This window comes from Culex quinquefasciatus, chromosome 1 (genome assembly GCF_015732765.1).
Source record: "Culex quinquefasciatus strain JHB chromosome 1, VPISU_Cqui_1.0_pri_paternal, whole genome shotgun sequence".
Taxonomy (NCBI): domain Eukaryota; kingdom Metazoa; phylum Arthropoda; class Insecta; order Diptera; family Culicidae; genus Culex; species Culex quinquefasciatus.
The window spans coordinates 69,274,343-69,302,310 of record NC_051861.1 but is presented as its reverse complement, the minus strand read 5'-3'; the positions used below and the strand labels follow the sequence as shown (position 1 = coordinate 69,302,310).

Sequence of the window (27,968 nt, the reverse complement as noted above, 5' to 3'; positions counted from 1 at the left end):
ACATAATCGATTTCACAATGACAAAATCCACCATGAAAAAACAGTTCTACAATCAAAGATAGATGTTCCCCCCTTGTAATTAGAAACTAAGCAACGATCATGGAGTCTACGTATGTTTGACGAATAAATAAATAAATATGTATTGCGTGTACGTACACGAAAAAAAGTGAGGTTAAATTTTGTCCGGCCAGCAAAATCAAATGGTGCGCTAGTGTGCGTACGCGAAACGTCATAAAGCTCTATGCGGGTATGATCTGCAGTCATAAACCGCAGACCTCTTGCTTGTTTCGGCGGTGGACCCACCGATAATAAATCCAGGGAGTCATTGGAAGACCCAGGACATCCCAATGAGTTGTTGCAGCCATGCTCTGTAGCCCTCCATAGTCACCTTCTGTTGTCAAAATCATGAAATGTTTTTCTCTGATTGCTGTTTTTTAGCTCTTCTTGCGAACCGTACATTGATGGTCCCTCTCACTCTCATTCGCGATGAGAGAGCAAGGGTTCATGCGAACCACGGCAGGCGTTCGGATCGTGGTTCGCTCGTGCTTGGTTCGCAATCATGGGCGAACTTGGAGCGAACCACACTTGAGCGTCATGACGTATCGTTTGAACCACGATTCGAGTGAGCGAACCGTGACACCACTGCCCGGGGGTCGTTAAAGTGGATTGCTTTGCTTTGCTTCCTGATTTCTTTAATATTCACTCAAATTCGATATTCAAATTAAATGCATCTTCACTAGCATGTTCATTTATTTACTGAAACTTGAATTTTATTTCTTTTGGATTTTCTTGTTCAAATGCGCCTTTTTGCAACTATGCCTGGGGATCCAACCGATAGGTTTGCCACGCAATTAGATCTCTGCGGTGGAGACGCCCTTAGTGTTATCGCAAAAATGAGTTGGCATTCTCCAACTCAAATTTGAGAATGCGTTTGTTTGTTTACTGATCTCAAAAATAGAGTTGACAGAATCGAGCTCGTTATTGCGACGTTCATCTCAATTATTGAGATCCCCTATTTAGCGTGTATCAATCAAAGTCTTGAGCAATGTTGTGCTCTTTGAATAATCGTGTATCAAAACACTTGAGTAACACCATTTGACCGTGTAAAAGTAATGCCAAATATTGTTAGCAAATTCTGAGCATCAATTTTTTGATTTGGTAAGTATGAAATCATTCAGTAATCTACTTGAAATCTATTACTATATCATGCATTGAACAATTTCCAGTTTAACGTATTTTAAGCAATAAAAGAATTATGGCCACAATTCCACCCATCACTAAAATATCTCCAAAGATAATCAGGATACTGGGATGCAACCCAAGTCCTATGACGTTGCAGGGAACAAACACATATCTTATCGGTTCCGGAAGGCAGTGAGTATCGTATTTTTGTTTATGTAATTTTTAAATTTGGAGTTCGATTCCCGGTTTATCCTCCTGGAGCATTTCGTTCAGTGTTTGTCCCGTTTAATATTATTGTTCAGTCTGCAAAGTCGGTGTGCTTGTCTTTAAATCCTAATTTTTTGTCGTTAATGAACTTTTTGCTTCTTGTTTTTTAGACATTTTAATCTTGTAAAATAATTGTATGGAAATTTTACTTGGTAACGACAATGTTAGTTGGACAAGGATGTGTATAGTGTACAGTAGAGACCCTAAATAGGAGACTGGCCAGACTTTGCTAAATCCATCTGGAAACGTATGTTTTGTGCTTGCCAACACTGCTGAGTTTTGCTGGGCGTAAAAGCAAATGCTCGGTAAGTGCGACCGGGTTTGCTCCAGTAGGATGTTGATGGCACTGCGGAGTCTTGTCCCACGATAAGATGGCGTACACGTTAGAGATCCTAAATAGGGAGACTGGACGAAGTGAATTTGACGTACCCAAACTGATGCGAGTTTGACGTATCCAAACGAGCATTTGCCTTTACGCCCAGCAAAACTTATCAGTGTGCTCAAAACATACGTTGCCAGATCGATTTAGCAAGTTTAGACCAGTCTCCCTATTTAGGGTCTCTAGTACACGTGTGTGTCGAGCTTGAGTGCGTGCGTGTGTGCGGATGAAGCCCAAGTGCGCCGGACGCGGCGTCGGCGTCGAATATGGAGGACGTCAGATGGATCGCAGCGCGGACTGGTCGTTGCCCATCGTGTGATTGCTTTGCTTTGTAATTAAATTAAATACAATTTTGAACCACAATTAGATCACAGATCATTTACCGGAGCGGCCGTGGCTGACTGGTTACGGTGTTCGCTTTTTAAGGGAATGGTTCTGGGATCGATTCCCATGTGCTCCCAACGAGAAAGTAGAGCAGTTCTCTAGGATTTCGGTCATTCGATTTTTTTTGATATTTTTAATTTTGCTGAAATCTTTTGAATTTTGCATTTCGGATGCCCATGAAGAAAAAGATTTTTGATCATTTATTTTCCATATAATTTTCATACTGTCCATACAAAAAAATGTATGAAAATTCAAAAATTTGTATCTTTTGAAGGAATTTTTGATCGATTTGGTGTTTTCTTCGGCAAAGTTGTAGGTATGGATATGGACTACACATTTCACAAAGGCCAAACATTCAATATTACGCCCTTTTAAAATGTTTGTCTTGATTTGAAAATTCCAAAAATATTTTTCGAAAAGATCGGAAAATTTCACAATTGTTTCATATATTAACATTGAAAATCGGACCATTAGTTGCTGAGATATTGACGATAGAAAATGGTGGGTTGTTTGGGTGAAACTTAGAAAACATCAATTTTCCTGTTTTTAAACCTTTGCATTGCAATATCTCAGCAACTAAAGGTCGTATCAACATAGTCCGAATAAGCAAAATATAGAGAATTTTCTCAGCTTTTCAAAAATATTTTTTTCAAAACTGGGCAAACATGTGCACTAATTTAAAAAAATGAAAAACTGCGACTATTTTCAAAAAGTCACTTAAATATGGCTATAACTTGAAAACGGTGCACTTTATCAAAATTTCAGTAAAGTACTTTTTGATTGCAAATTTGATTTTACATCGAAAATGAAGTTGAAAATTTTTACGACCAAAATTTCGATTTTTGAAAAATCAGTATTGATTAAAAATTCATAACTCGGTCAGTGATTTTTGCACAACCTGAAATTTCTGAAAAGTTGGCATTTTATGCCTTCTAAAACATATCAAAAATAAAAAAATTAAAAATAGTGTTTTTTTGTAAATCAAGTTTTAGTGATAAAAGTTAAATAAAAAATCACCAATTTTTTTACCGTGTATTATTTTTTCCAGTGTAGTCCGTATCCATACCTACAACTTTGCCGAAGACACCAAATCGATCAAAAATTCCTTCAAAAGATACAGATTTTTGAATTTTCATACATCATTTTTGTATGGACAGCTGCCGAATTTGTATGGAAAATTATATGGACAAACTAATGATGCAAAATGGCTTCTTTGGGCATACCGAAGGCACCAAAAAAGTTTCAGCCGGATTAAAAAATACAAAAATTAAAATTGAAGAAAAAAGACCGATTTCGTAGAGAATTGCTCAGTATAGGAAATATAAAATCTTCAAACTCTGAACATGATCAAAAAATCAAAGTCGCCCGAGTCGGGGTTCGATCTCCCGTCCTTTGGATTGGTAAGCAAAAATGCTAATCACTACGCCATCACAGCTTGGTGAGCTATGACTGGAATTTATGTTTGACAGATCCAAACGCGCTTTACGCCCAGCAAAATCGCCCTTTACGCCCAGCAAAACTGGCAGTGTTGCAAGCGCAAAACATACGTTGCCAGTGCGGATTTATTTTGCATCGGCAAATCTGTTTGCCTTGACAATCTGTACTGGAATTAGGAATACTGTTACCACAGACTGTCTGTGCTGTTACTATCAAACTATATACGCGCTGGGTCCTTGTCCATTTGACAAGGGTTCGGAAGATCTAAATAACGTTTGAACCCGATTGGTGCAAACGTTCTTCAGGGCGGGGCTTGTCGATAAAAACTGAAGTACCTCGCGCTCGGCTAGCCAGCGTAGAAATGGGTCACCGAAGCTCGACAGAGCTAACACCTTCCAAATGCCTATGCGAGTTATTTGCATGTAAAGAATGTAGATCTAAAATACACATGGAAACAACTCAATTTGTAAGAAGTGGCCACGTGGTCCCGTTTGGTTGGTGGCACACACACACACACACACACACACACACACACACACACACACACACACAATCAGATCACAGATCATTTTGTTCTGCGGATGGCCAACTTTCTTGCTAATTAATCTCCTTATTAACTTACAATATTTCCTTAACTATATTTTTAAGACCAGCATTTTCTAATTCTAACTCTGATATTTTATTTTTTAACATTTCATATTCTTCTCTATCTACTATAACATTAGTTTCATTATAGCCAATACTTATCAAAGCTAAAGCATTTCAAATGTTAGGCTAGATATTTAAAACTTTTAACAATTAGTCCTTAAAAGCCTGGGTATTAGCCTTTCGTTTGCGCTCAAGACAGTTTTTGCAAAAAAACGACGATAATTGTCACCACTGGCTCCGTGGCTTAAGAGCACATTCAGTTGGGAACCCGCGCCGAAAAAACGGCTAAGTCCTCCTTTCGCGAAACAAGTGGGAGAAGTGGAGCGAAAACATCAACAAAGAAAAAAAATAATTTTAGATCTGCCGCTGCACACTTGTAAAACCATTTTTGAGTTAGATTCAAAGCTCCGTATTCGGTTGTTTTTATTTAATTTCTAAGTATAATGATGTCATTTATGATCCCCAGAACCGTTTTGGGCCAATGTGACCACATTGGGACCGGTTCCAGGTACGGCGGTGGATTCCGGATTACGGTCAATTTCGAAAATATTACAGAGTTATTTTTTACCAGGCAAAATAGGTGTCAACGTATATGGTTTTCCAAATCAAGCTCTCTCATGATCTACAGAACCATTTTTGTAGATGTGGCCAATTTGAGACCGGTTCCAGGTACCGCGGTGGATGTTGGAGCACGGTCAATTTCGTAAAAAAAAATCAAGAATTATTTTTGATCATGCTATATGCGTATCAAAGTACATGATTTTCCAAATAAAGCTCAAATAAAGAAATTCCAAAGTATGTTAAATTTTGTAAAAATACAAAAATATTTTAAAACCAAACATAATGTGTATCACAGTTTATTGATACAAATAAAGCTCAGTAACATTTTTGGACCGGTTTTACCACTTTAGAGTTTCCAAAATTAACCGTGAAAAAATATATAATTGATTGATGAATAATATAAAATTAAGTTAAAAAAATCTCCCTGTTATACTTACAGTAGATTTTCTAGTTTATTTCATGTTAAAATCCGTAAAATTTGGTGTTTTGGAATTGGTCCCTGTGAAAATTGCAATTTTCGAACTAGAAAAATTAAATTTTTGAGCATGATTTTAAAAATCTTAAACTTTGACACCCATATTGCCATACTAGAAATTTGCTCGTATGTGGCCACCCTTTGACTGGTTCCTTCGGCTTTTGGAACCTACCAAACATACTTTGATCATTTCTAAATTTATTTTAAATGAAAAAAAGTTTATTAAATTTTTTGAATGGTTGGAAAAAATAAAGTCAAAAAGCATGAAAAAGAAACGCACAGTTACAGTTATGATAATGTTGAAAATATTCAAAATATTTAAAAAGTGATAAAAGCGTTTTTTTTTTATATAAACGTCATTTTCTGATTGGTATTCACATTTTTTTACAATAAGAAATGCACAGTTTATAATTTATTCTACTTATTTTAGAAAACTCAACATCATCTCGGTACTAGATTCAAACACACAAACAAACCCCATTGTTATTTTTTTTCCTTAGCAATATCTAGTTTTTGATCTTTTTTCTTCTTTTTTTCCTGTTTTGAAGATTTTTAAAAATGGAGGAAAAATTCAATTAAAATTTGTTATGTCATAATATCAAAACATTGAACAATTTTATAAAAACTTTTTGTGTAACTATACAGATAAGATGCAAAATGCAATTTCGTTATTTTAACTACTGAGCACTTCGCTGAGATTTCGGTCATTCGATTTTTTTGTATTTTTTAATCCTTTTTTGGTGCCTTTGGTATGCCTAAAAAACCATCTTGAGTGAGTTTGTCCAAATAATTTTCCATACAAATTTGACAGCTGTCCCTACAAAAATTAAATATGAAAATTCAAAAATCTCAATCAAAAAGTCCTTCAAAAGATTGAAGGACTTTTTGATCGAGTTGGGTAAAAAAGTTGGTGATATTTTATTTAACTTTTTGTCACTAAAACTTGATTTGCCAAAAAAACCCTTTTTTCATTCATTTTTATTTCATGTTATGTTTTAGGGGACAACAAATGCCAACTTTTCAGAAATTTCCAGAATAGGCAAAAAAAAACTTCGACCGAGTTATGAATTTTTGAATCATTAGTTGGTCACAAAAAATTTTCAACTTCATTTTTGTTGTAAAATCGAATTTGCAATGAAATTATAGCCAGTTTTAGGTGACTTTTTTGAAAATAGTCACAACTATTATTTTTTTAAATAAGTGCACACTTTACAATTTTTTTTAAAGCTGAGAAAAATCTCTATATTTTGCTTTATTGAACTTTGTTGATAGGACCTTTAGTTGCTGAGTAAAAGTAAAGTAAGTAAATATTTTTTGTCATTGGTTCACCCGTACGAGTCTCCATACAATTTTGGCAGCTTTCCATACAAAAATTGTACGTAAATATTTGAAAACCTGAAGCTTTGAAGGAATTTTCTGAGCAATTTGTCAAAGTTATTGATATTGATGAGGACTATTCTGAAAAACTGGTACGCGGAAAAAAACTTTTTGCCGATTTTTTAATTATCTTTTTCTCCCGAATTTCAATTTCCCAAAATCCGTATTTTTTATTTTCGAGAATTTTGGATATACTTTAGGGGTCAAAAAACCACAACTTTTGAGCCATAGAGAAGTTTGACAAACATTTTGCCGTCCAATAATGATTTTTTGAAAAAACTAGAGATATTTAGAAAAAATCGAAATTGCATACATATTTTTTTTACCTATTGGCTCAAAATTTGCGTTTTTTTTGTTCCAAAAAACATGTCAAAAAGTCTCGAAAATCAAGAATGCGGATTTTGGGAAATTGAGTTTTTGTAAAAGAATAGTTAAAAAAATCGACAAAAAGTTTTTTTTTGTGTACCAATTTTTCTGAATAGTCTTCATCATTTTGTAGGACAACTGAGCAGTTCTCTACGGAATCGGTCTTTTTTCTTTAATTTTATTTTTTGTATTTTTTAATCTGGCTGAAACTTTTTTGGTGCCTTCGGTATGCCCAAAGAAGCCATTTTGCATCATTAGTTTGTCCATATCATTTTAGCATAGCATAGCATAGCATTGGTGTCTACCCGTAGCTGCTACTTCGTTATTGACCAGGACCCCCAAACATTGCTCCGTGGACCACAGATGAAAAGTAGGAACCAATCATCACCCCTTCGCAATTTTCAAAGGTCCCTATCGTGCTGATCAATACCGACGCCGGCCACGACCAGTGGTAAGACACGGGGAAGTGGATGGGAATGTTAGCCGATACTTGAGTGATGGGACCGCCAAATCGACTGTGTCTCCGACAAAGTATCACATGAGTTTTGAGGGGTTAGTAAGATGGGTATGAGGTCAGGATTCACTGTGGTAGGTGATGCGACCATGAGCAATTTGTTTATCGGTTGAAATTTTAAAAATCTTAGGCAGCCGGCTGCGGAAAGATACCTATCTAGAGATTTAAATATAGTATTAATTCGACCGCGATTCTCCAGAAATTCTCCGTCGGCGTGCCTTCCGATCAAAGGTGATGTAGGAAGGGCTTCATTCATTAAAATTATTTTATATCATAAGCCTTAAAACATATCCGTCGACGTGCCTTCCGATCCTCGATGATATGGGAAGGACTTAATCCAGCAATACGACTTGCTTGTCTCAAAAAACAAAAATCGGATCGTTTCTATCGAAAACTATAAAAAGAGAACAAAAATAAAATTCATCGGCCAACGAACGCGCGAACAAAAATAAATGAAAAAGAAGAAGAAGAAATCCAATCACCCCAAGTACACAAATAGCGACACAAAGAGATGGAAAATAACGCGAAAAAACAGGACTGCGCGTCCACACAGGCACCGCACCCCTGATGCCATTATTTAATTATAATGACCAATCACCCCATGCACTCGAACAGCGACACAAAAGAGACGGAAAATAACACGAAAAAACAGGACTGCGCGTCCACACAGGCACCGCACCACTGATGCCATTATTTAATTATAATGACCAATCACCCCATGCACTCGAACAGCGACACAAAAGAGACGGAAAATAGCACGAAAAAACAGGACTGCGCGTCCACACAGGCACCGCACTACTGATGGCATTATTTAATTATAATGACCAATCACCCCATGCACTCGAACAGCGACATAAAAGAGACGGAAAATAACACGAAAAAACAGGACTGAGCGTCCACACAGGCACCGCACTACTGATGCCATTATTTAATTATAATGACCAATCACCCCATGCACTCGAACAGCGACACAAAAGAGACGGAAAATAGCACGAAAAAACAGGACTGCGCGTCCACACAGGCACCGCACTACTGATGGCATTATTTAATTATAATGACCAATCACCCCATGCACTCGAACAGCGACATAAAAGAGACGGAAAATAACACGAAAAAACAGGACTGAGCGTCCACACAGGCACCGCACTACTGATGCCATTATTTAATTATAATGACCAATCACCCCATGCACTCGAACAGCGACACAAAAGAGACGGAAAATAGCACGAAAAAACAGGACTGCGCGTCCACACAGGCACCGCACTACTCCATTAGTTTGTCCATATCATTTTCCATACAAATTTGGCAGCTGTCCATACAAAAATGATATGTGAAAATTCAAAAATCTGTATCTTTTGAAGACATTTTTTGATCGATTTGGTGTCTTCGTAAATAAATCCGATTTACAATGTTAAAACATGAAACATTCGTGAAATTTTCCGATCTTTTCGAAAAAAATATTTTCAAAAATTTAAAATCAGGACTAACATTTCCAACGGGCCAAACATTCAATATTACGCCCATTTGAAATGTTAGTCTTGATTTAAAATTTTGAAAATATTTTTTTTTTCTAAAAGATCGGAAAATTTCACGAATGTTTCATGTTTTAACATTGTAAATCAGATTTATAGTTGCTGAGATATCGACATTAGAAAATGGCGGGTTGTTTGGGTGAGACTCACAAAACATCAATTTTCCTGTTTTTTAACCTTTGCATGGTAATATCTCAGCAACTATGGGTCGTATCAACAAAGTTCAATAAAGCAAAATATAGAGAATTTTCTAAGCTTTTCAAAAATATTTTTTTCAAGGGTGGGCAAACATGGGCACTAATTTAAAAAAATGAAAAACTGAGACTTTTTTCAAAATAGTTACATAAAAATGGTTATAACTTGAAAACGGTGCATTTATCAAAAATTCACTAAAGTACTTTTTAATTGCAAATTCGATTTTACATCGAAAAATGAAGTTGAAAAATTTTTGCGACCAATATTTCCAATTTTTGAAAAAATCTGTATTGATTCAAAAATTATAACTCGGTCAAAGATTTTTGCCCATTCTGAAAATTTCGGAAAAGTTGGCATTTTATGTCCTCTAAAACATATAAAAAAAAGTGTTTTTTTGCAAATCAAGTTTTAGTGATAAAAAGTTAAATAAAAAATCACCAAATTTTTTTCACCGTGTATCATTTTTTTTCAGTGTAGTCCATATCCATACCTAAAACTTTGCCGAAGACACCAAATCGACCAAAAAATTCCTTCAAAAGATACAGATTTTTGAATTTTCACATATCATTTTTGTATGGACAGCTGCCAAATTTGTATGGAAAATTATATGGACAAACTAATGATGCAAAATGGCTTCATTGGGCATACCGAAGGCACCAAAAAAGTTTCAGCCGGATTAAAAAATACAAAAAAAAATCGAATGACCGAAATCTCAGAGAATTGCTCAACTGCTAAAATTGTATGGAGACTTGTATGGGTAAACCAATGACACAAAATAGCTTCTTTGGTCATAGGGGATGCCCCCACAAAGTTTGAGCCAAATAAAAAAATATCGGCCAAATTCGTAGAGATTTGCTCAGAGGGCAAAACAAAATGATTGAAAAATATATTTTTTTGAAAAAAAATATGTAAAACTGGTTGAGTATACTATTGAGAAAACATTGTTTACGTTTAATTTTGCATTTATATTCGAATTGGACACTTTGGGGTTTTTGCAAATTTTTTTTGAGACCACAAAAACTGATAAAGGCATGCAACTTGAGTAAAACAAATTTTTCCATGAACTCATTGTTTTTTACAATTTTTCAGTTGTGGCATAACTGTCATAATGTGATAAGTTTTTAGATAAATTTAAGCATAATGTTTTAATTCTTTACGCAATACGTATCTAAAAACTTTTCACATCATGGCAGTTATGCTACTACTGAAAAATTGAAAAAAAAAAATGAATTCATGACTAAGTACAGGGCTACTTACATTTTTCTTGAATTTATAAAACCATTTCCAAGTGTTTTAACATGCCGATTGACATATTTGAACATTTGGAATAGTATGACAAAGTAGGGGAAATTCTCGTATGTTTGGCAGGTTAAGCACTCGCTCCTAACTCCATCCAATTTGCTGATTTTCACTATTTAAACAACTAATTTTGCAAAACTTTTGATAGAAACTTGCTTGCTCACTTCTTATCAAGCTTTTTGTCACTCGATTTCAGTTGAAAACGCTTTTAATTAGCTTTAATTGAATGTCAAAGTTCTGACCTGCCAACATTAGAGGCACGCTGGAATTAGATGCTGTTCCCCTATGTAGCTCAGCAAAATATTCATGTACAACGAAATTTGCGAAATATACCTCATAAGCCTCATCAAAACTTCTTGAGTTTTTTTTTAATTTTAGAGGAATGAAGAATTGTTTTCTCAAAGGTTATTTTTATTTTTTCATGCAATTGAGTTAATTAAAAATATTTTAGATATGAGTTTTAGTGCAACAGTCAGTCAATGCGTATATTTATGTTAATTGTAATTAGAGATTGTTACTTGTAATTTTCAATCTTATTGTTTTTTTTTGTTCAAAATCCAGACCTAGACTTCATATTTTTAAGAATTTTGAGTATTTTTAGCAAGCTAATCAAAATAAAAAGAAGCAAAGCTGGAAAATTATATGTAAATGCATCCGATTTTTAGTTCTTGCTGACTTCGTGTAGAGTACACCTTAAGCGCCAACAAACAGATTTTATTGAAAATTGTATTTTTTAATTATTCTTTCATTCATTATCATTATCAGAACCATTATGTTTTGAGCAGTTATAGAAAGGAAGTTTTAAAGGCTTTTGAATTAATTTATTTCATGTAATACGAGTCGTGCGAAATTCAGCCGGAAACAAATGTTTTAAAAAAACCATATCCGAAGGCCAGTGCACTATTTTACTCAGAGGCGTCGCGTCCACCTGTTCAACCTGCTCATAGGACAGGTGATCATTTTAATTTCTTTCTGAAGAAAGAATTAAAATATGTTCATCAAAATAATTGAACGAAAACGCCAACTCTTCTTGGAACCATGAAATAGCCAAGCGCATTCGTATCATAGAGCGTCAATGAAAATTCTCCCCAGCCGCCAACCTGTTCGTATCCATGCACGAATAACGCATCCCAAAATACACAGAAAGACTTCGTACACGCTGGACGGTATGAATGTGGTAGTTCAGGGTGTGCATGAAAGCTTTTGCACAATCGACATAAAAGCGCGCGAGCCGAGACGCGAGCAGGGAGAGAGCAAAATCTGGAGTTTTTCTCTCTCTCTTTGAACTTTGCTCTCTCTGCTCGCGTCTCGGCTCGCGCGCTTTTATGTCGACTGTGCAAAAGCTTTCATGCACACCCTGAACTACCACATTCATACCGTCCAGCGTGTACAAATAGGGGGGTCTTTCTGTGTATTTTTGGATGCGTTGTATGGGAACTCGTGCATGGAGAAATACGAACAGGTTGGCGGCTGCTTGGGAGAATTTTCAGTGCGCGTTACATTTTCATTGAGAGCTTTATGGATACGAATGCGCTTGGCTGTTCCATGATTCTAAGACGATTTGGCGTGTTCGCTCAAATATTTTTGTAAAACTTTTTTAATTGTTATAAATAGTAGAACGGCATGTTGCTTCCAAAAAGCGTTTTTAACTGAAATAAAGTAATAAATAGCTCAGTTAAAAGTGAGCAAGCCAGTTCATCGACAGATTTGCAAAATAATTTGGAAGAAAATAGAACAAAATCTTTAACCTACCAAGCATACAATAATTTCCTTTACATGTTGTTTGTCCAAAAACAAAAATCAAAATAAAGCTGTGTTAATAATATCTACTTGGTTTGAATTCTTGAGTTTTGAACTTTAAATTTTTTTGGGAAAATTTTATAAGGCCGATGCAAATATTTAAAAAAGTTTTTGTCCCTCGGCCCTAGCCGAGGTCAAGGGGGGGGGGCAAAAAAATAAAAAAATATAAAAATTTAAATAACAAGCCATAGTCTTCACATTAAAATGAAAAAAGTGTTTTAAAATGCATTTTACACTAGTTCAGTTGTTTTGCAATCATTAGTTTTCAAAAAATCTAAGATCTGACAAAAACAAAAATTGTATCGAAAAAAAAAGATTTTGCATCGAAAATTTTCAAAAAATCTTGAGATTTTTTAATAAACCCAAACATGTTACAAATGATTTTAAACGCAGAAGAATGTATTTTAATTTGATTTCAGTTGGTTGCACTTGAATTTTCATTGAAATTTTGAAGTTTATTGTTAAAATATTTTTTTTGCCCCCTGATTTTTCGGGCCAATTTTGAAGGGGGGGTGACAAAAACTTTAAAAATATTTGTACCAGCCTAAAGTGATGCTTTTATTTTATTTTTTGTAGATTTTCAGAATTTTCATCGATATAATTTTTTCCCTCTAGTTTTTTAGGAAAATTTTGAAGAGAAACGTAAAATACAATGTTTATGGCCTAATTGTTTTGGTCAGGAAACTAGAGCACGTGATTTCAGGATTAGAATGGTCAACATCCGGAATGTTTGCTTAGTGAGAATTGAGAATAATGATTTTTTTTTGCCCTAATCTAATCCAATGGAACATAAGAGAGGTCATTCTAAAGAAAACTCCAGGGAAAAGCTTGTGGTTGGATTACGCCTCAAGTCATATCATAGCTAATCATAGAAAACTACAATGTAAAAAGCAATTCAATTTTACACTTCTTGAAGAATAATTATTGCTGTAATTTGAAAGAGTTACTATTTCAATAAATATCATGTGATCAGCAGTTCTCACAACAATATTGCTTACATCATCTAATTTTTTTATAATGTATAAAAGATATTTTTTAAATATAATTGAGCTAAAAAACTTGAAAATTACTAAAAAGATTGTTTGAACAGGTAAACATTTTGGCCACGCGTCGCCTCTGATTTTACTAAAAACCAACAAGTCCAAATGAAAGCAGAGACAATTTAACATGATAATTTAAAGAAAAAAAATCAGGTGTTTTCCATTTTTGTCCGAATTACTATCACACATTTTTTATATTTTAAATTTTTGTATCTCGGTCTTGGTCAAAATTGACAAGAGGAATAAATTATTTAAAAAAATAAAGCATAATCTTTTAACGGTACACATCAACCATAGCTTTTGCACCCAGATTTCTGTTACAGACATTTTAGTATCTTCAATACAACGGGAACTATCGATTTATTATTTTATTCATCCCCTAAATTACTGTCTCCGAAGTTATTTACAACCAAGTTTGACTATTTTTCAAATCAGATTCTTGCAGGATTGGGTCCGTAAGTTTGACAATTTTTGAATAAGAAGACAACAACTTCCTTGGTTGCTGTGCACCTTTAATTCTTTTTTTATATGACACAAGCTTTTCCCGGCAAACTTTGTCCTGCCCATTTTGGTTTCTTGACGTTTTTAACTTGTTTGCTTATTCAGCCTCCTGTGATCAAAATTTGATTTTACACAGCTTTTCCCATACAATCTGCACATTTTCCAGAATCGGTTCCAGAGTGTCCAAAGTTGTCACTTTTTGGCGTAAGAACCTTCCTTGGGCTTATACGAACCCAACGCAACAAAGAGCACCTCGATCCGACGCTCCGTGTTGAACTGATTCGCATTCGAACAAAACCGTCGAAATTTTTTAATATATATAGATGACTAGTCTAGATCTAAAAAGTTTGAAAAATCATTGAAAATGTCTAAAAACAAAAAGCGACAACAGATAAAATTAAACCAGTCAGTGTAAAATTTTAAATAAGTTATGAATTTCTTGTTTTATATAAAACATATTTTACAAATTGTGATTGATGAAACATAATTTGAAATGTTTGAAATGTAAATCCGGAAATCCGGATTCACCGGAACTGGTCAAAGTGGCCAGATGACCAGCTACTGAGTTTTTGACATTTTAATTGAATTTATAAAACCATTTCCAAGCTTTTTGACATACCGCATGACATATTTGAACATTTGGAAAAATCTTCGACTTGGACCGGAATTCCGGATTCACCGGAATTGGCCAAAGTGGCCAGATGACCAGCTACTAAGTTTCTGACATTTTCATTGAATTTATAAACCATTTCCAAGCGTTTTGACATGCCGCTTGATATATATGAACATTTGGAAAAAAAATCCTCGGATGGGACCGGAATTCCGGATTCAAAGGAACTGGCCAAAGTGGCAAGACCAGCTGCTGAGTTTCTGACATTTTTATTGAATTTATAAAACCATTTCCAAGCGTTTTGACATACCGCTTGACATATATTAACTTTTGGAAAAAACCCTCGGCTGGGACCAGAATTCCGGATTCACCGGAACTGGCCAAAGTGGCCAGATGACCAGCTGCTGAGTTTCTGACTTTTTCATTGAATTTATAAAACCATTTCCAAGCGTTTTGACATGCCGCTTGACATAAATGAACATTTAGAAAAAAATCCTCGGGTGGGACCGAAATTCCGGATTCACCGGAACTGGCCAAAATGACCAGATGACCAGCTTCTGAGTTTCTGACATTTTTATTGAATTTATAAAACCATTTCCAAGCGTTTTGACATGACGCTTAACATATTTGAACATTTGGAAAAAATCCTCGGCTGGGACCGGAATTCCGAATTCACCGGAACTGGTCAAAGTGGCCAGATGACCAGATACTGAGTTTTTGACTTTTTCATTGAATTTATAAAACCATTTCCAAGCTTTTTGACATACCGCATGCCATATTTGAACATTTGGAAAAAATCTTCGACTTGACGAAATTCCGGATTCACCGGAACTGGCCGAAGTGGCCAGATGACCAGCTGCTGAGTTTCTGACATTTTAATTGAATTTATAAAACCATTTCCAAGCGTTTTGACATACCGATTGACATAAATGAACATTTGGAAAAATCCTCGGCTGGGACCCAAATTCCGGATTCACCGGAACTGGCCAAAATGGCCAGATGACCAGCTAATGAGTTTCTGACATTTTTATTGAATTTATAAAACCATTTCCAAGCGTTTTGACATGCCGTGACATATATGAACATTTTAAAAAAATCCTCGGCTGGGACCAGAATTCCGAATTCACCGCCACCAAGGTGGCCAGATGACCAGATACTGAGTTTCTGTCATTTTAATGGAATTTATAAAACCATTTCTAAGCTTTTTGACATACCGCATGACATATTTGAACATTTGGAAAAATCTTCGACTTGGACCGAATTCCGGATTTACCGGAACTGGCCAATGTGCCCAGATGACCGGCTACTAAGTTTCTGACATTTTCATTGAATTTATCAAACCATTTCCAAGCTTTTTGACATACCGCATGACATATTTGAACATTTGGAAAAATCTTCTGCTTGGACCGGAATTCCGGATTTACCGAAACTGGCCAAAGTGGCCAGATGACCAGCTGCTGAGTTTCTGACATTTTCATTGAATTTATAAAACCATTTCCAAGCGTTTTTACATGCCGCTTGACATATTTGACGATGCATCCATGGGGTCGTGCATAAACCACGTGGCCTTTTTTTGGAGAATTTTTGACCCCCTCCCCCTCATGGTTTTTCGTGGTTTCACGCCAACCCCCTATATGGCCACGTGGCTTTTTCCTCCCAGGTGAAAAATCTTAAAAAAAAACAAAATAAGTATAGATTTCAAAAATGTTTATCCACAAATGATGTACCGTCAGTGGTGGTGACTTTTGGTCAAAAAACGATATTACTGTTGTTATTTTAACACAATAAAAACATTTCAAATTATATCGAAATAAATATTGTTGGGGAATGCTCCTGAATTTACCAACATTTTTCCAGAATATGGCAAGTATAATCACACCGTTCATAAATGCCAATCGTTTTAAAATTAACTCAAACTCACCCTTTAGAGGGGGTGACATTGGGTCAAACAGAAAACATTTTAATTTGTGTAGGTGCTGTAACACCATTAAAACCAATTTAATAATATATAAAAAAAAACAGAAATTCACTTAAAAGTTTGAAAAAAGTATGATATCACAAAGTTTAAGGTAAATAATAACAGTATAACAATTTATTGAAATGGTACAGAAAGTAAAAAATACTCTCAACAAAACAAGCAACTTAGTAAAACATATGTATTCAAAATTATGGAATTGCAGTGCAACTAATTGCATCCAGAATAAATATGCTTTAAGAATTAAACTATTTTGATATATAAACAGCATTCATGATTTAATTTAAATGCGCTTTAAAATATTTTCTTAAAATCCAAATTAATTAAATAGAAAAGTTTTGTTTCAGGAAAAAATATGTTCATTTTATTTTAAGGAAAATATCTAGTAATGAAAGCTCCTAGTTAATATTTATTTTATTCCAAACATTCATAAAAATCCAAACTAAAGCAACTTTTCTTTTTAATGATTTAATGATTGATTCCAATGATTCAGTGTGTCCAAAAAAGTAGAGCTGTTTAATTTTTGTCTACATAGAAGAATTAGAGACAGGGACAAACATTCAATATTACGACCTTTTGAAATGTCAGTCTTATTTTTTTTGAAAATATTGATTTCGAAAAGATCGGAAAATTTCACGAAATTTTTATTTATAAACATTGAAAATCGCACCATTGGTTGCTGAGATATCGACATAAGAAAATTATGGGTTGTTTGGGTAGTAAACATTCATTTTTCTGTTTTAAAATCTTTGCATGGCAATATCTTAGCAACAAAGCAACAAAGAATTTTCTCAGCATTTCAAAAATATTTTTTTTCAAAATTAGGCAAACATGGGCACTAATTTTTTTAAATTAATAACTGCAACTAATTTTAAAAAAAGTTATCTAAAAATAGCTATAACTTGAAAACGGTGCACTTTATGAAAATTTCACTTATGTACTTTTAGATTGCAAATTCGATTTTACATCGAAAAATAAAATTGAAATTAAGTTGCGGTCAATACTTCGATTTTTGACAAAGAACTTTGTCCTAAGGTTTCTATACGTGGTGTCAATCCAAAATTTTCGCGAAGCAAAAACGTTACGTGACGAATTCCCCTCTCGGCAAATTTCCCCTCTTTTTGGTGCACGCTGGTTGGATGAACAAACGTTTCCCAATCAGTCAATCGAGAGACGTGAGATTGATGTATCTAAAATCACCCCACTCCACCTCATAATTTTCGGATCGTCGACGAGCCAACAAAACTCGGCTCGGTCGGTCCCGAAAATTCATTCTATTGCTGGACGTCGACGAGAACACATCAGAAGCAGATGGCCTGGTGGCCCGGTAGCAGACGGCCTGGAGGTCTGGGAGCAGATGGCTTGGAGGCAAGAACCAGCTAAGACATGCCAGTCGCGGGAGTCGATCATTGGAACTGGCCACCACCTGGACTGGAGTGGCCGGAGGCCCCAGGGATGTTCCGATGGGGGGACATTTTCCGGACCGTAAGAGTTGGGGCAATATGGGAATCAAACTTTATGGTTCTTGATACTGGACATAAAAAGTTGCATTTTGCCATGATCTGAAATTAAGCAGTTAAAATATATTGCTTATTAGACAGGAAGTAATAAATAGATTACTGCGATGCACATTTTTTTGTGCCACTGTGAAAATCTGTTTCTGGAAATTTAGAATAACTATCTCGTAATCATTAAGAGCCCTGTAAAGGGTAGTTTTTAATGTCTGCTGTTAAAATTTCCTTACTGCCGCCGATTGTTTGCAACAGCCTTGCAAAAACATTCCCATATCTTGGTAACTTTCGAGTGGTGAAGGAAAGTAAATTGATTTCATTCGATTTCTATTTCAGCTCCACTTGCAATTTCTGTCCCCTTAGTTCGATAGGACGGTTATTATAAAGGGGGAATTTGGACCGGACATTCTTATCGAAAATTTCAACAATCATCTTGCAAAGTTTTTTGTCATACTGGTCATGTGTAACATAACCACCTGCACCTTTTTTTAATCAGTATTGATTCAAAAATTCATAACTCAAACAACGATTTTTTGCCCTTTCTGAAAATTTCTGAAAAGTTGGCAAAATTAAAAAAAAAATAAAAATAGTGTTTTTTTGCAAATCATGTTTTAGTGACAAGTGAAATTAAAAATCAGCAAAGTAAATTACCATTTATCATTTTTTTCAGTGTAGTCCTTATCCATACCTACAACTTCAAAAGATACAACTTTTTTTTAATTTTCATTGCTGCCAAATTTGTATGGAAAACTATATGGACAAACTAATGATGCAAAATGGCTTGGGCACCAAAAAGGTTTCAGACGGATTAAAAAATCAAAAATTAAAATTTAAGAACAAAGACCGATTTTGTATAGAATTGCTCGAAAATTGATTTCGTGTCTTTGGAAAAGTTGTAGACAACGCGCTAAAAATCATTCTTTTAGTCATGGACATCCAAATTGTTTAAGTCTTACTTTTACTTTGATTTTGCTATCGACTACGTGTTTTGATAAATTTAAAAAAGATTAAGCTAAAATTTTGAATTTATTTTACATTTTTTTGTCAGTTGTTTAAATAGGCAATTATCTACGATTTAAGATTTTTGATCCAACTTTTGGTTGGAAATATTACCTCAAAATAAATACAAAAAAAAAATTAAATAAGTTAATTTTTCAATCTTTTCAATATCTTTGAACGCAATATCTTCCAACGCATGTCCCACGGATGCCAAAGCCTCCCTAAACGTTGGAACGGTAACTTCAACTCACAGGTTTTCGGGCTTGTCTCCGCGGATTTTCGGGCGATTTTTTTACTAGAGCAAACAAAAGTTGGAACGACGTTTTTGATCGCATAAATTACAGATTTGATCATATCGAGTTCTGCAAAGTTTAAGGATCATCTAGACATCCTTATAATTCACTCAAAAAAATGTCCCGGTTGGTTGAGTTATGCCCGAGAACCAGCGAGTTGAAAGTACCGTTCCATCTTTTTTAATGAATTTGATTTCTGTTGATCTTGACGGCATTGTATTGAAATTTATTTCACAAATTGATATCGGCATTTGAAAATTAGGTGACTCTTTAAAACTTAAATTATTTTAATGTGTCTATATATTTGAGTGGTTTTATCTCAAATATGAAGTTGAGGGTATAGTATATTTTCTCAGCTTAAAGAAAAACTAATATTTTCCGGAAAGGGCACCTTTTGCCCCTATTTTTTTAATCTTCAAATTAATTGAGAAACAAAAACAATGTTTGCTTGAAGCTCGTTTTTTTTCTCTAAAAATCTAAAATGTTTGTCCATGTTTCTCTTTGGCTCAAGAGATGGTCCCTATTAACATAAAAAAATACCTACAACTTTGACGAAGGATAGTAAACGTGTATTTTATGAAATGTTATGTAATATAACAATCTGAATTGTGTAACCCATGAAATAAGGAATATATTTTAGACCAAAATATTCATCAAATTTTTTGGTGAATCTTAAAGTATGTATCGTTCGTGTTTTCGTTACTGGTTATTTTTTAATGTTAGACGTTTCACTTGCAAATGAGGTAGTGAAACTGAAATTTTGCAGGATAATCCTGAAATTGGGGTTTTTAGTTTCTTTGAACTTAAAAAAATATTGCATGAGGAGGAGATACAAGATATCTTGAGTTTGTTTTAAGTGTCAAAAGGAAATCTTTCGATTAAGATTCTTCGAGCTACGGTAATTAGCTAAGATCTGAGATTTATAAATTATTTTTTTCGCAGAGAATCATTTTTAGACACTTCATTGTATTATATTTAGTTGTTACGAAAATCTTATAAAATTGTCAGCAATATGTATTTTTTAAGTTGTTCCAAAATAAAACTATCGAAGACTACATCTACTTTATATTAACTTTGGATACTGTCACTTTTTTTTTAACAGCTTTTAAAGTTTTGCAAAACGTAGTTACATGAGTATTAAAAAGTGTACATTCAATTACAGGCACAAAGTATTGATATATATATAATTCAATATAGAATTGGAAAATATTATGACATTGAAATATAAGTAATAATTTTGAATACAATAATTGTATGGTTTTGAAGTGTAACAAAAAATGTATGCATATAAGTAAATTCAAAGCGCGTATTTTTTTGTTTTTTTTTAAAGAAAAGATTTTTTTTAAAGGCCACGTGGTCAGCCGTCGACCCCCTCCCCCCATGGCTTTTCATGGTTTTTTTCGGTCGGATTTCGGACCCCCTCCCCCTAAGGAGACCACGTGGTTTATGCACGACCCCCATGTACCAACATTGGGTCATCCGATGGCCACTTGGAACCGGTCCCAGGGTCCCCGGAGGCCTTGGCCATAAGTAATTGCATAAGTAATATAAGGCATGTTTTATAAGAAAATGATAAAGTTAGGCATTGTTTCATGTCAAAAAATACTTACAATTATACATTAGTCTATATTGGCATTAAAATAGTCCTATGTCGATAAACCATTATTTATTTCTCTCAATTAGCTGAACCCATATCGATAAAACATACCCGTGGTCGAAAGAGTCACTAGGTCTATAAAACCTAATGTCATTTTTCATCTTTATAAAACTCTTTATCAATATTGCTTGCTCATCTGCGAAAAAAAAAAAAAATTGCTGGCTCATCTGCTTTATGGCATCACGACCGATTCAAAAATTGTCCTCATATCGAAATACCCGAACCACATTGATCACCAAAATCAATACGTATAACAGACTATTTAGTGAAAACACCGTCCGCTTGTTTGCCGCCTGCAAATTCACCTAATTTTCACACGTTATCAAGGCAATTCTGATTGAACGGAGTTTTACCAATTCTTGCACTTTCTCCTTCCTTTCGTGCATGCGATGGCCAGCAGAGATGCTTGGTGCTGCGTTGCGGCACGTGGAAACCAACCAAATTTTCAAAACTTTCAGCTTGTCTGAGGTCCAACTTTCAAAATTTACAAGAAAAGTATCAATGTTATTACACCATCGTTTTCCTCAGAATGTCAGCTACAAGCTGAATGTAATCTTACTAGGCTTTTATCGAAAAATAACGGAGATATGACGAGCGAAAGCAAAAAACATAGATTTTCAGTTTTTCGGATATTTTCACGCAAATTGGTCCAGTTTTCACAAAAAGTCACCAAATCACTCCAAATTTCACCACAACGTAGATTGGAATGTGCACAACAGCGTGAATGTATTTATTTTGCCAAAATTTTTGTTCCTGATTTTTTGGCGACGCAAACGCAAAAAAAAGAAATTTTCCCCATGGGGCTTCAACTTGGTGTGTCGTTTACGGCTTCTGCCTCACAAGCAGAAGGTACATGGATCAAATCCCGGTCGGTACCTTTGAAATTTGGAGTCAGAAATTGGATCTTTGAATATGAACAAAATCGAAACAGAATCAGGTGGGATTCGAACTCACACTTTTGGATTGATGGTATGGGACTCTAACCAGTCGGCCATTTGAAGGTTATAAAACATGTTGTATTCTTCTCATATTAAATACGCTCTGATCCCTGATTTGCCTGATGGGATTGAGAGTCTTAAGATAGATCGAGGATCCGTCTGGTGCTTGCTTCTATGTTAAGGCGGGGCTGGACAATGCCCAACGACCTCGGGTCGTTGGAAGCAGCGCGAGGGCTATCACCACCTAATACCCGGGACTGAGATAAGTTGTATCAGCATTCGGCATATACAAAGTCTGATACAAATTATACTTTCCCATAATTTCGCTACCGGTTAGCGGGTATTGGATTGGACCACACACACACACACACACACACACACACACACACACACATCCTAACACGGCGTAGGTCACCCTAATGGCCAAACAAAAAAATATACGGGATAAAACCAGCCAAAAATTTTAAAAATTCGTATGAAAACTTAAAATGGCGTTTTGACCGTGTCTGGACCAAAGGGCCTATGTCTGAAAATATTTTTATCGGATTCCTCGGAAAATTTTACGTAACATACTCAAAAACTGGAGGTGTTAATTAACAGGATTCCGAGATATGATTTTGAAAATAAAAACTGGTATTTTCGGCGCGCCGCGCAATGAACTTATGTTTTTGGTGGGTACCAAAATGTTCATAATTGAAAGGGTGCATTTTCATAACTCCAGAATTCTTGTTTCTTGCTGCTGAATTCTTGTCAAACCGGTTCCGAACCGGTGCAAAGTTGCATGCAATTTTATAGCAACGCAACCAAAATGCGTTGCGTCCGCGGTGAATACTCCCGAGAAATGTCATGCTGCTGTCAATATCAGCTGGTGAAAAAATTAACACCGCGCACAAAATGAATCTTGATAAAATGTTTGTTTATGCAGAAAATGTTAAAAAGGCCTCATTTTGACGAATAAAAAAGAAAAAAAGTTACTAAATTTTACAAAAGTTGAGGCGATTGTCCACACTCCATATATTTTTTTATGATTTGTATTTATGATTGTTTGTACAATTGTCCACAAAGCGAGAGAGCAGGTCTCAAAATTCCAAAAATGAGCCCATGATTTTGCTTTATTTGGACCAGCTTGTGGTCGGAGTTGGCTAATCTTGGCCACCCTACCTATTTTCGGCCGACTCCGACTAAGAACCTGGCTTTCCTGCACATTGCATTGGTGTTATGTTGAAATGGAGGACCATTTCACAAAGAAATTGCGGACAGCGGACTATGTCCTGGATGGCGGCAAGAGAAAAACAAATAATATTATTCCAGGAGTCAGGACTGTCGAAACTCTGCCATCCGATGTAAAGGGAACCGCGAAGAGAGACCATTTCTGTGGAAACGTCCTTCTGCGCGGCGATTCACCTTCACCTTCCAGGTCGAACTCCAAATCGCCAATTGCACCCAGTTTGTGTCCTAAATGGCCGGCAGAGTCAAAACAATAGTCAGCACCTGATGGAAGCTCGCTGATCCGGACGCTCTCTTCGAGAAACGAAACGGCGTCCAAAAACGGTAAGATTGTCAATAACTGACCGTCGAACAAAAGATGGAAAACAGCCAGTTAAATTGACGTGTGGACGTTATGTCCTACGCGATGCTGGCGGAAACGGGACCGAACGGGAAACGCACCTGAAGAACACGATGCGAAACTTAATTGGGGCGCAAATTAATTACAAAAATATTGTGCGGCGGCTCGAGCAGGCGCAGGAGCATATGTTCAGGATGATGGTCAGAGGAAAACCTTTATTCCGGGGATCAGGATATTTGTAATTCTGCCAGCCAACGCCATGTAAATGGAACCTGCTTTGTTTGTGAAACAGAATTGGCCGGGAAGAGACGCTGTATTCCGGCATCCACAACATTCTCAATCAAAGCGAATCGAAAAATATTAAAAATGTACACAAACATCTGTCAAACAAATTTATAGCACAAATTTGTGTCCGCTATAAACTGATTCTTGCTCGACAAGAATTGAATTTTGTACGACAAGAATTGATTTATTGTCGAACAATAATTCAATTTTGTCCCGCTCACATCGAATTTTCAACATCAAATTTTTCAAAGATTTCATTACGAATTTATGAAAAAAAATATGTGAGGCACTTTGTTTCAAGTAAGCAAGCATTTTTTCGAGTTGCTTCATCAAAAATAAACGGAAAATTGCTGAAAAATAATTCATGTCAAAGTTGAACCGGTAACATGAATTCAAGAACATGAATTCAGGAGTTATGAAAATGCACCCAAAGACGCAACATATACATGTATACAGCAATTCCATTTGAAAAGAGCCTAAACCAAAAAAAAAGTTCTCCGATCGGGCTAAAAATTTTCTGGGGGTTCCTTGGCCAAAATAATTAGACCCGTATTTTTTTGTTTGGCCGTTACATCGTGCTAGGTGGTTCAAAATGGCAATTTTCGTCATTTTCGCAAAAACCACTTTCTTCATATCTCCGCGCCATTTCATCCGATTTTAGCTGTCTTAGACGCAAAGAAAGGTGATGAGTTTGGCTATTTGGGAAAAATAGTAAAGTTCAAAATCTAGCTTAACTATTGAAAAGTCGTATGAAAACTTAAAATGGCGTTTTGACCGTGTCTGGACCAAAGAGCCTATGTCTGAAAATATTTTATCGGATTCCTCGGAAAATTTCACATAACATATCAAAATTGGCGATGTCGAACCGTACGTTTTGGAGATACGATTTTGAAAATAAAACTGCGTTTTCGACGCGCAAAACGGGAAAATGACGAAATCGGCAAAAATCAACTTTTTCACTAAAACTGCGATAACTTTAAATTTCAGCGATGACCTATACATGTCTGGGTACCAAAATTTTCGTAATTGAGAGACGCAACTTTTGGTACCATAACATCTATAGGTCATCGCTGAAATTTTAAAGTTATCGCAGTTTTAGTGGAAAAGTTGATTTTTTGCCGATTTCGTCATTTTCCGTTTTTGCGCGTGGCGCGTCGAAAACGCAGTTTTTTCAAAAATCATATCTCGAAACGTACGGTTCGACATCGCCAATTTTTGATATGTTATGTGAAATTTTCCGAGGAATCCGATAAAATATTTTCAGACATAGGCTCTTTGGTCCAGACACGGTCAAAACGCCATTTTAAGTTTTCATACGACTTTTCAATAGTTAAGCTAGATTTTTGAACTTTACTATTTTTCCCAAATAGCCAAACTCATCACCTTTCTTTGCGTCTAAGACAGCTAAAATCGGATGAAATGGCGCGAGATATGATTTTAGAAAAGTGGTTTTTGCGAAAATGACGAAAATTGCCATTTTTGAACCACCTAGCACGATGTAGGCCACTAATGGCCAAACAAAAAAATACGGGTCTAATTATTTTGGCCAAGGAACCCCCAGAAAAATTTTGAGCCCGATCGGAGAACTTTTTTTTTGGTTTAGGCTCTTTTCAAATGGAATTGCTGTATATATACATGTATAGTTCATCGCTGAAATTTTAAAGTTATCGCAGTTTTAGTGAAAAAAGTTGATTTTTTCCCGGTTTTCGTCATTTTCTCAATTTTGCGCGCGGCGCGCCGAAAATACCAGTTTTTATTTTTAAAAAATTATATTTATCTCGGAATTCTGTTAACACCTTCAGTTTTTGAGTATATTGCGTAAAATTTCACATAAACCAGGTGGACACAAAGAACAAAATTACTAATATATAACTAATAAAATTGCAGGCGAATTCTGCTCGATGCTGGAGATCCCAACGTAACCGATTACATAAGCCATCTCAAAAGGGTTATTATGGACGAACGTATTTTTATCAATGATATTATCGTTTCGCACTGGCATCATGATCACGTTGTGAGAAGAAAGTTGGAGTCGATTATAGATTGAGCTTAATTTTGGTCTGATCCATTTTAGGGCGGCGTAGACGATGTCCTGGATGCGATCGAGAACGGAAAAAGCTGTAAGGTGTGGAAATATCCCCGGAACGACGCTCCGGAGCCGGTTCTGAAGAACGCCACATTACAAGAGCTAAAAAACGGACAAAAATTTGTGGTTGATGGGTCCACTTTGGAAGTGATTCATACTCCAGGGCATACTACAGATCACATTGTGATCTACCTGCACGAGGACAAGTCGTTGTTTAGCGCTGACTGCATTCTTGGCGAGGGATCAACCGTTTTTGAGGACCTCTACGATTACATGAAAAGTTTGCAGCTGATCAGTAATATTAACCCTTCCGTTATTTATCCGGGTCATGGCAACATTATAAATGTAATATCATTTTAAAAGGTAGATAACACTTTCAAACCAATACATTTTTTTCGCAGGATCCAAAAGAACGCATTACCATGTATATTAATCATCGCAATCAGCGAGAGGCACACATTTTGGCAGCATTGAAGCAGCACCCCGAGGAAACCTTTGATGAAATGCAACTTGTTAAGCTTATTTACAAGGATACGCCCGAGCAACTTTGGCCAGCGGCGGCGCTCAATGTCAACGTTATTTTGACCAAATTGTTCAAGGAGAAAAAAGTAGCGAAAGAGAATGCTGGATGGAAATATGGTCAAACAGCGTCGCTTTAGTTTTATTTGATATTCCGTCAACTGGGGCGAACTGTTTCGCTCAATGTTTTTAAGAGCAAGTCCACGAGCAAAACCATCTCGGATCGACCTCACCAATCTGCCTGAAATGTTCAGGAGTTGTTTGTACATATAAAACTAGCATCTGGCCAAAAAAACTAGCATCTAGGCTGGCGGGAAGTGGGGCAAATCAAGACACAAAGTTTTATATTTCAAAAACGTCAAAAATTTTAACCCTCTAACGCCCATGGTTGCATCAGATCACGCCTAATTTTTCACTTCAAATTGACATTTCTCGAAAACTATTGAGTGAAATGAACTCATTCTTCCTGCACAGTGTTTATTAGGATGTTTACTGCATCCAACTTGAATTTCATTCAATTTGGCCAAGTCTATAAAAAATGGCAAGGAAACACGTAAAAATCTTGATTTTGCTGTGGGCGGGAAGGGGTTAAAAAAGGTGTAGCTTAGGCAAAACTCAATTAAATTTCATAATTCAAATTCCCAATTGGTTAAATCATAAGGGGTGTACGGAAAAAAGCCTTCCCGGATAATCGAATAATTATAGTTTTACTGTTCATTACCAAACTCATGTATTTTCTACCAACCAGCCCTAGCAACTCTTTCTTTCTTCTTTCTCTTTTTCTTCATACACGCAACTCTTCCTCGCCTCTCATCGTCGTGCCCGGCCTACTGCGTTCGTCGCCGCGTGGTTGTCTGACGACTCGGTTCCCTCCGGTTCGCGATCGGTTCTGCTGCTGCGGAATAACAGAGACAACCCGTCCTGGTTCCTCGGGGGTCCGCCAGCATCCCGGGCCGTGGTTTTTGTTCAACGTTGGCCAGCGACATGTGGTTCTTCGTCGAGGACGGTCGTTGGACAGCGGCTCGCAGTTGTCCTTCGGCGTTGGCTAGCGGAACGTGGTTGTTGTTCGGCGCGGGCCAGCGGGACGTGGTTCTTGTCCGGCGGGCTCGCGTGGTTGGCCAGCGGAACTTGGTTCGGGTTCGTCGGGTCTGCGTGTTGACCAGCAGTTCGTCTCAACATCGTTAGCGTTGAAAAAAATATTTTTGAAAAGCTGAGAAAATTCTCTATATTTTGCTTTATTGAACTTTGTTGATACGACCCTTAGTTGTTGAGATATTGCCATGCAAAGGTTAAAAAAACAGAAAATTGATGTTTTCTAAGTCTCACCCAAACAACCCATTATTTTCTAATGTCGATAACTCAGCAACTAATGGTCCGATTTACAATGTGAAAATATGAAACATTCGTAAAATTTTCCGGTCTTTTCGAAAAAAATATTTAAAAAAAAATCAAGACTTACATTTCATAAGGGAATAATATTGAATGTTTGGCCCGTTTGAAATGTTAGTCTTGATTTTAAATTTTTTAAATATTTTTTTCGAAAAGATCGGAAAATTTTACGAATGTTTCAT

General features: G+C 35.9%; 1 protein-coding gene across 2 annotated transcripts; it reads left to right on the top strand.

Moving 5' to 3' along the window:
- Positions 1-1,035: 1,035 nt before the first annotated feature.
- LOC6049167 (beta-lactamase-like protein 2 homolog) lies at positions 1,036-27,122 on the top strand. Of its 2 annotated transcripts, none has more exons than XM_038267047.1 (5): positions 1,036-1,158; positions 1,227-1,374; positions 25,680-25,803; positions 25,867-26,223; positions 26,280-27,122. In XM_038267047.1, exons 2-5 carry the CDS (start codon positions 1,256-1,258, stop codon positions 26,535-26,537), a joined length of 858 nt encoding a protein of 285 aa, XP_038122975.1. In that variant the 5' UTR covers positions 1,036-1,158; positions 1,227-1,255; the 3' UTR covers positions 26,538-27,122. The 2 variants fall into 2 exon arrangements, with proteins under 2 accessions (XP_038122975.1, XP_038122974.1); XM_038267046.1 differs by having other exon boundaries at positions 25,680-25,806.
- The last annotated feature ends 846 nt before the right edge of the window (positions 27,123-27,968 follow it).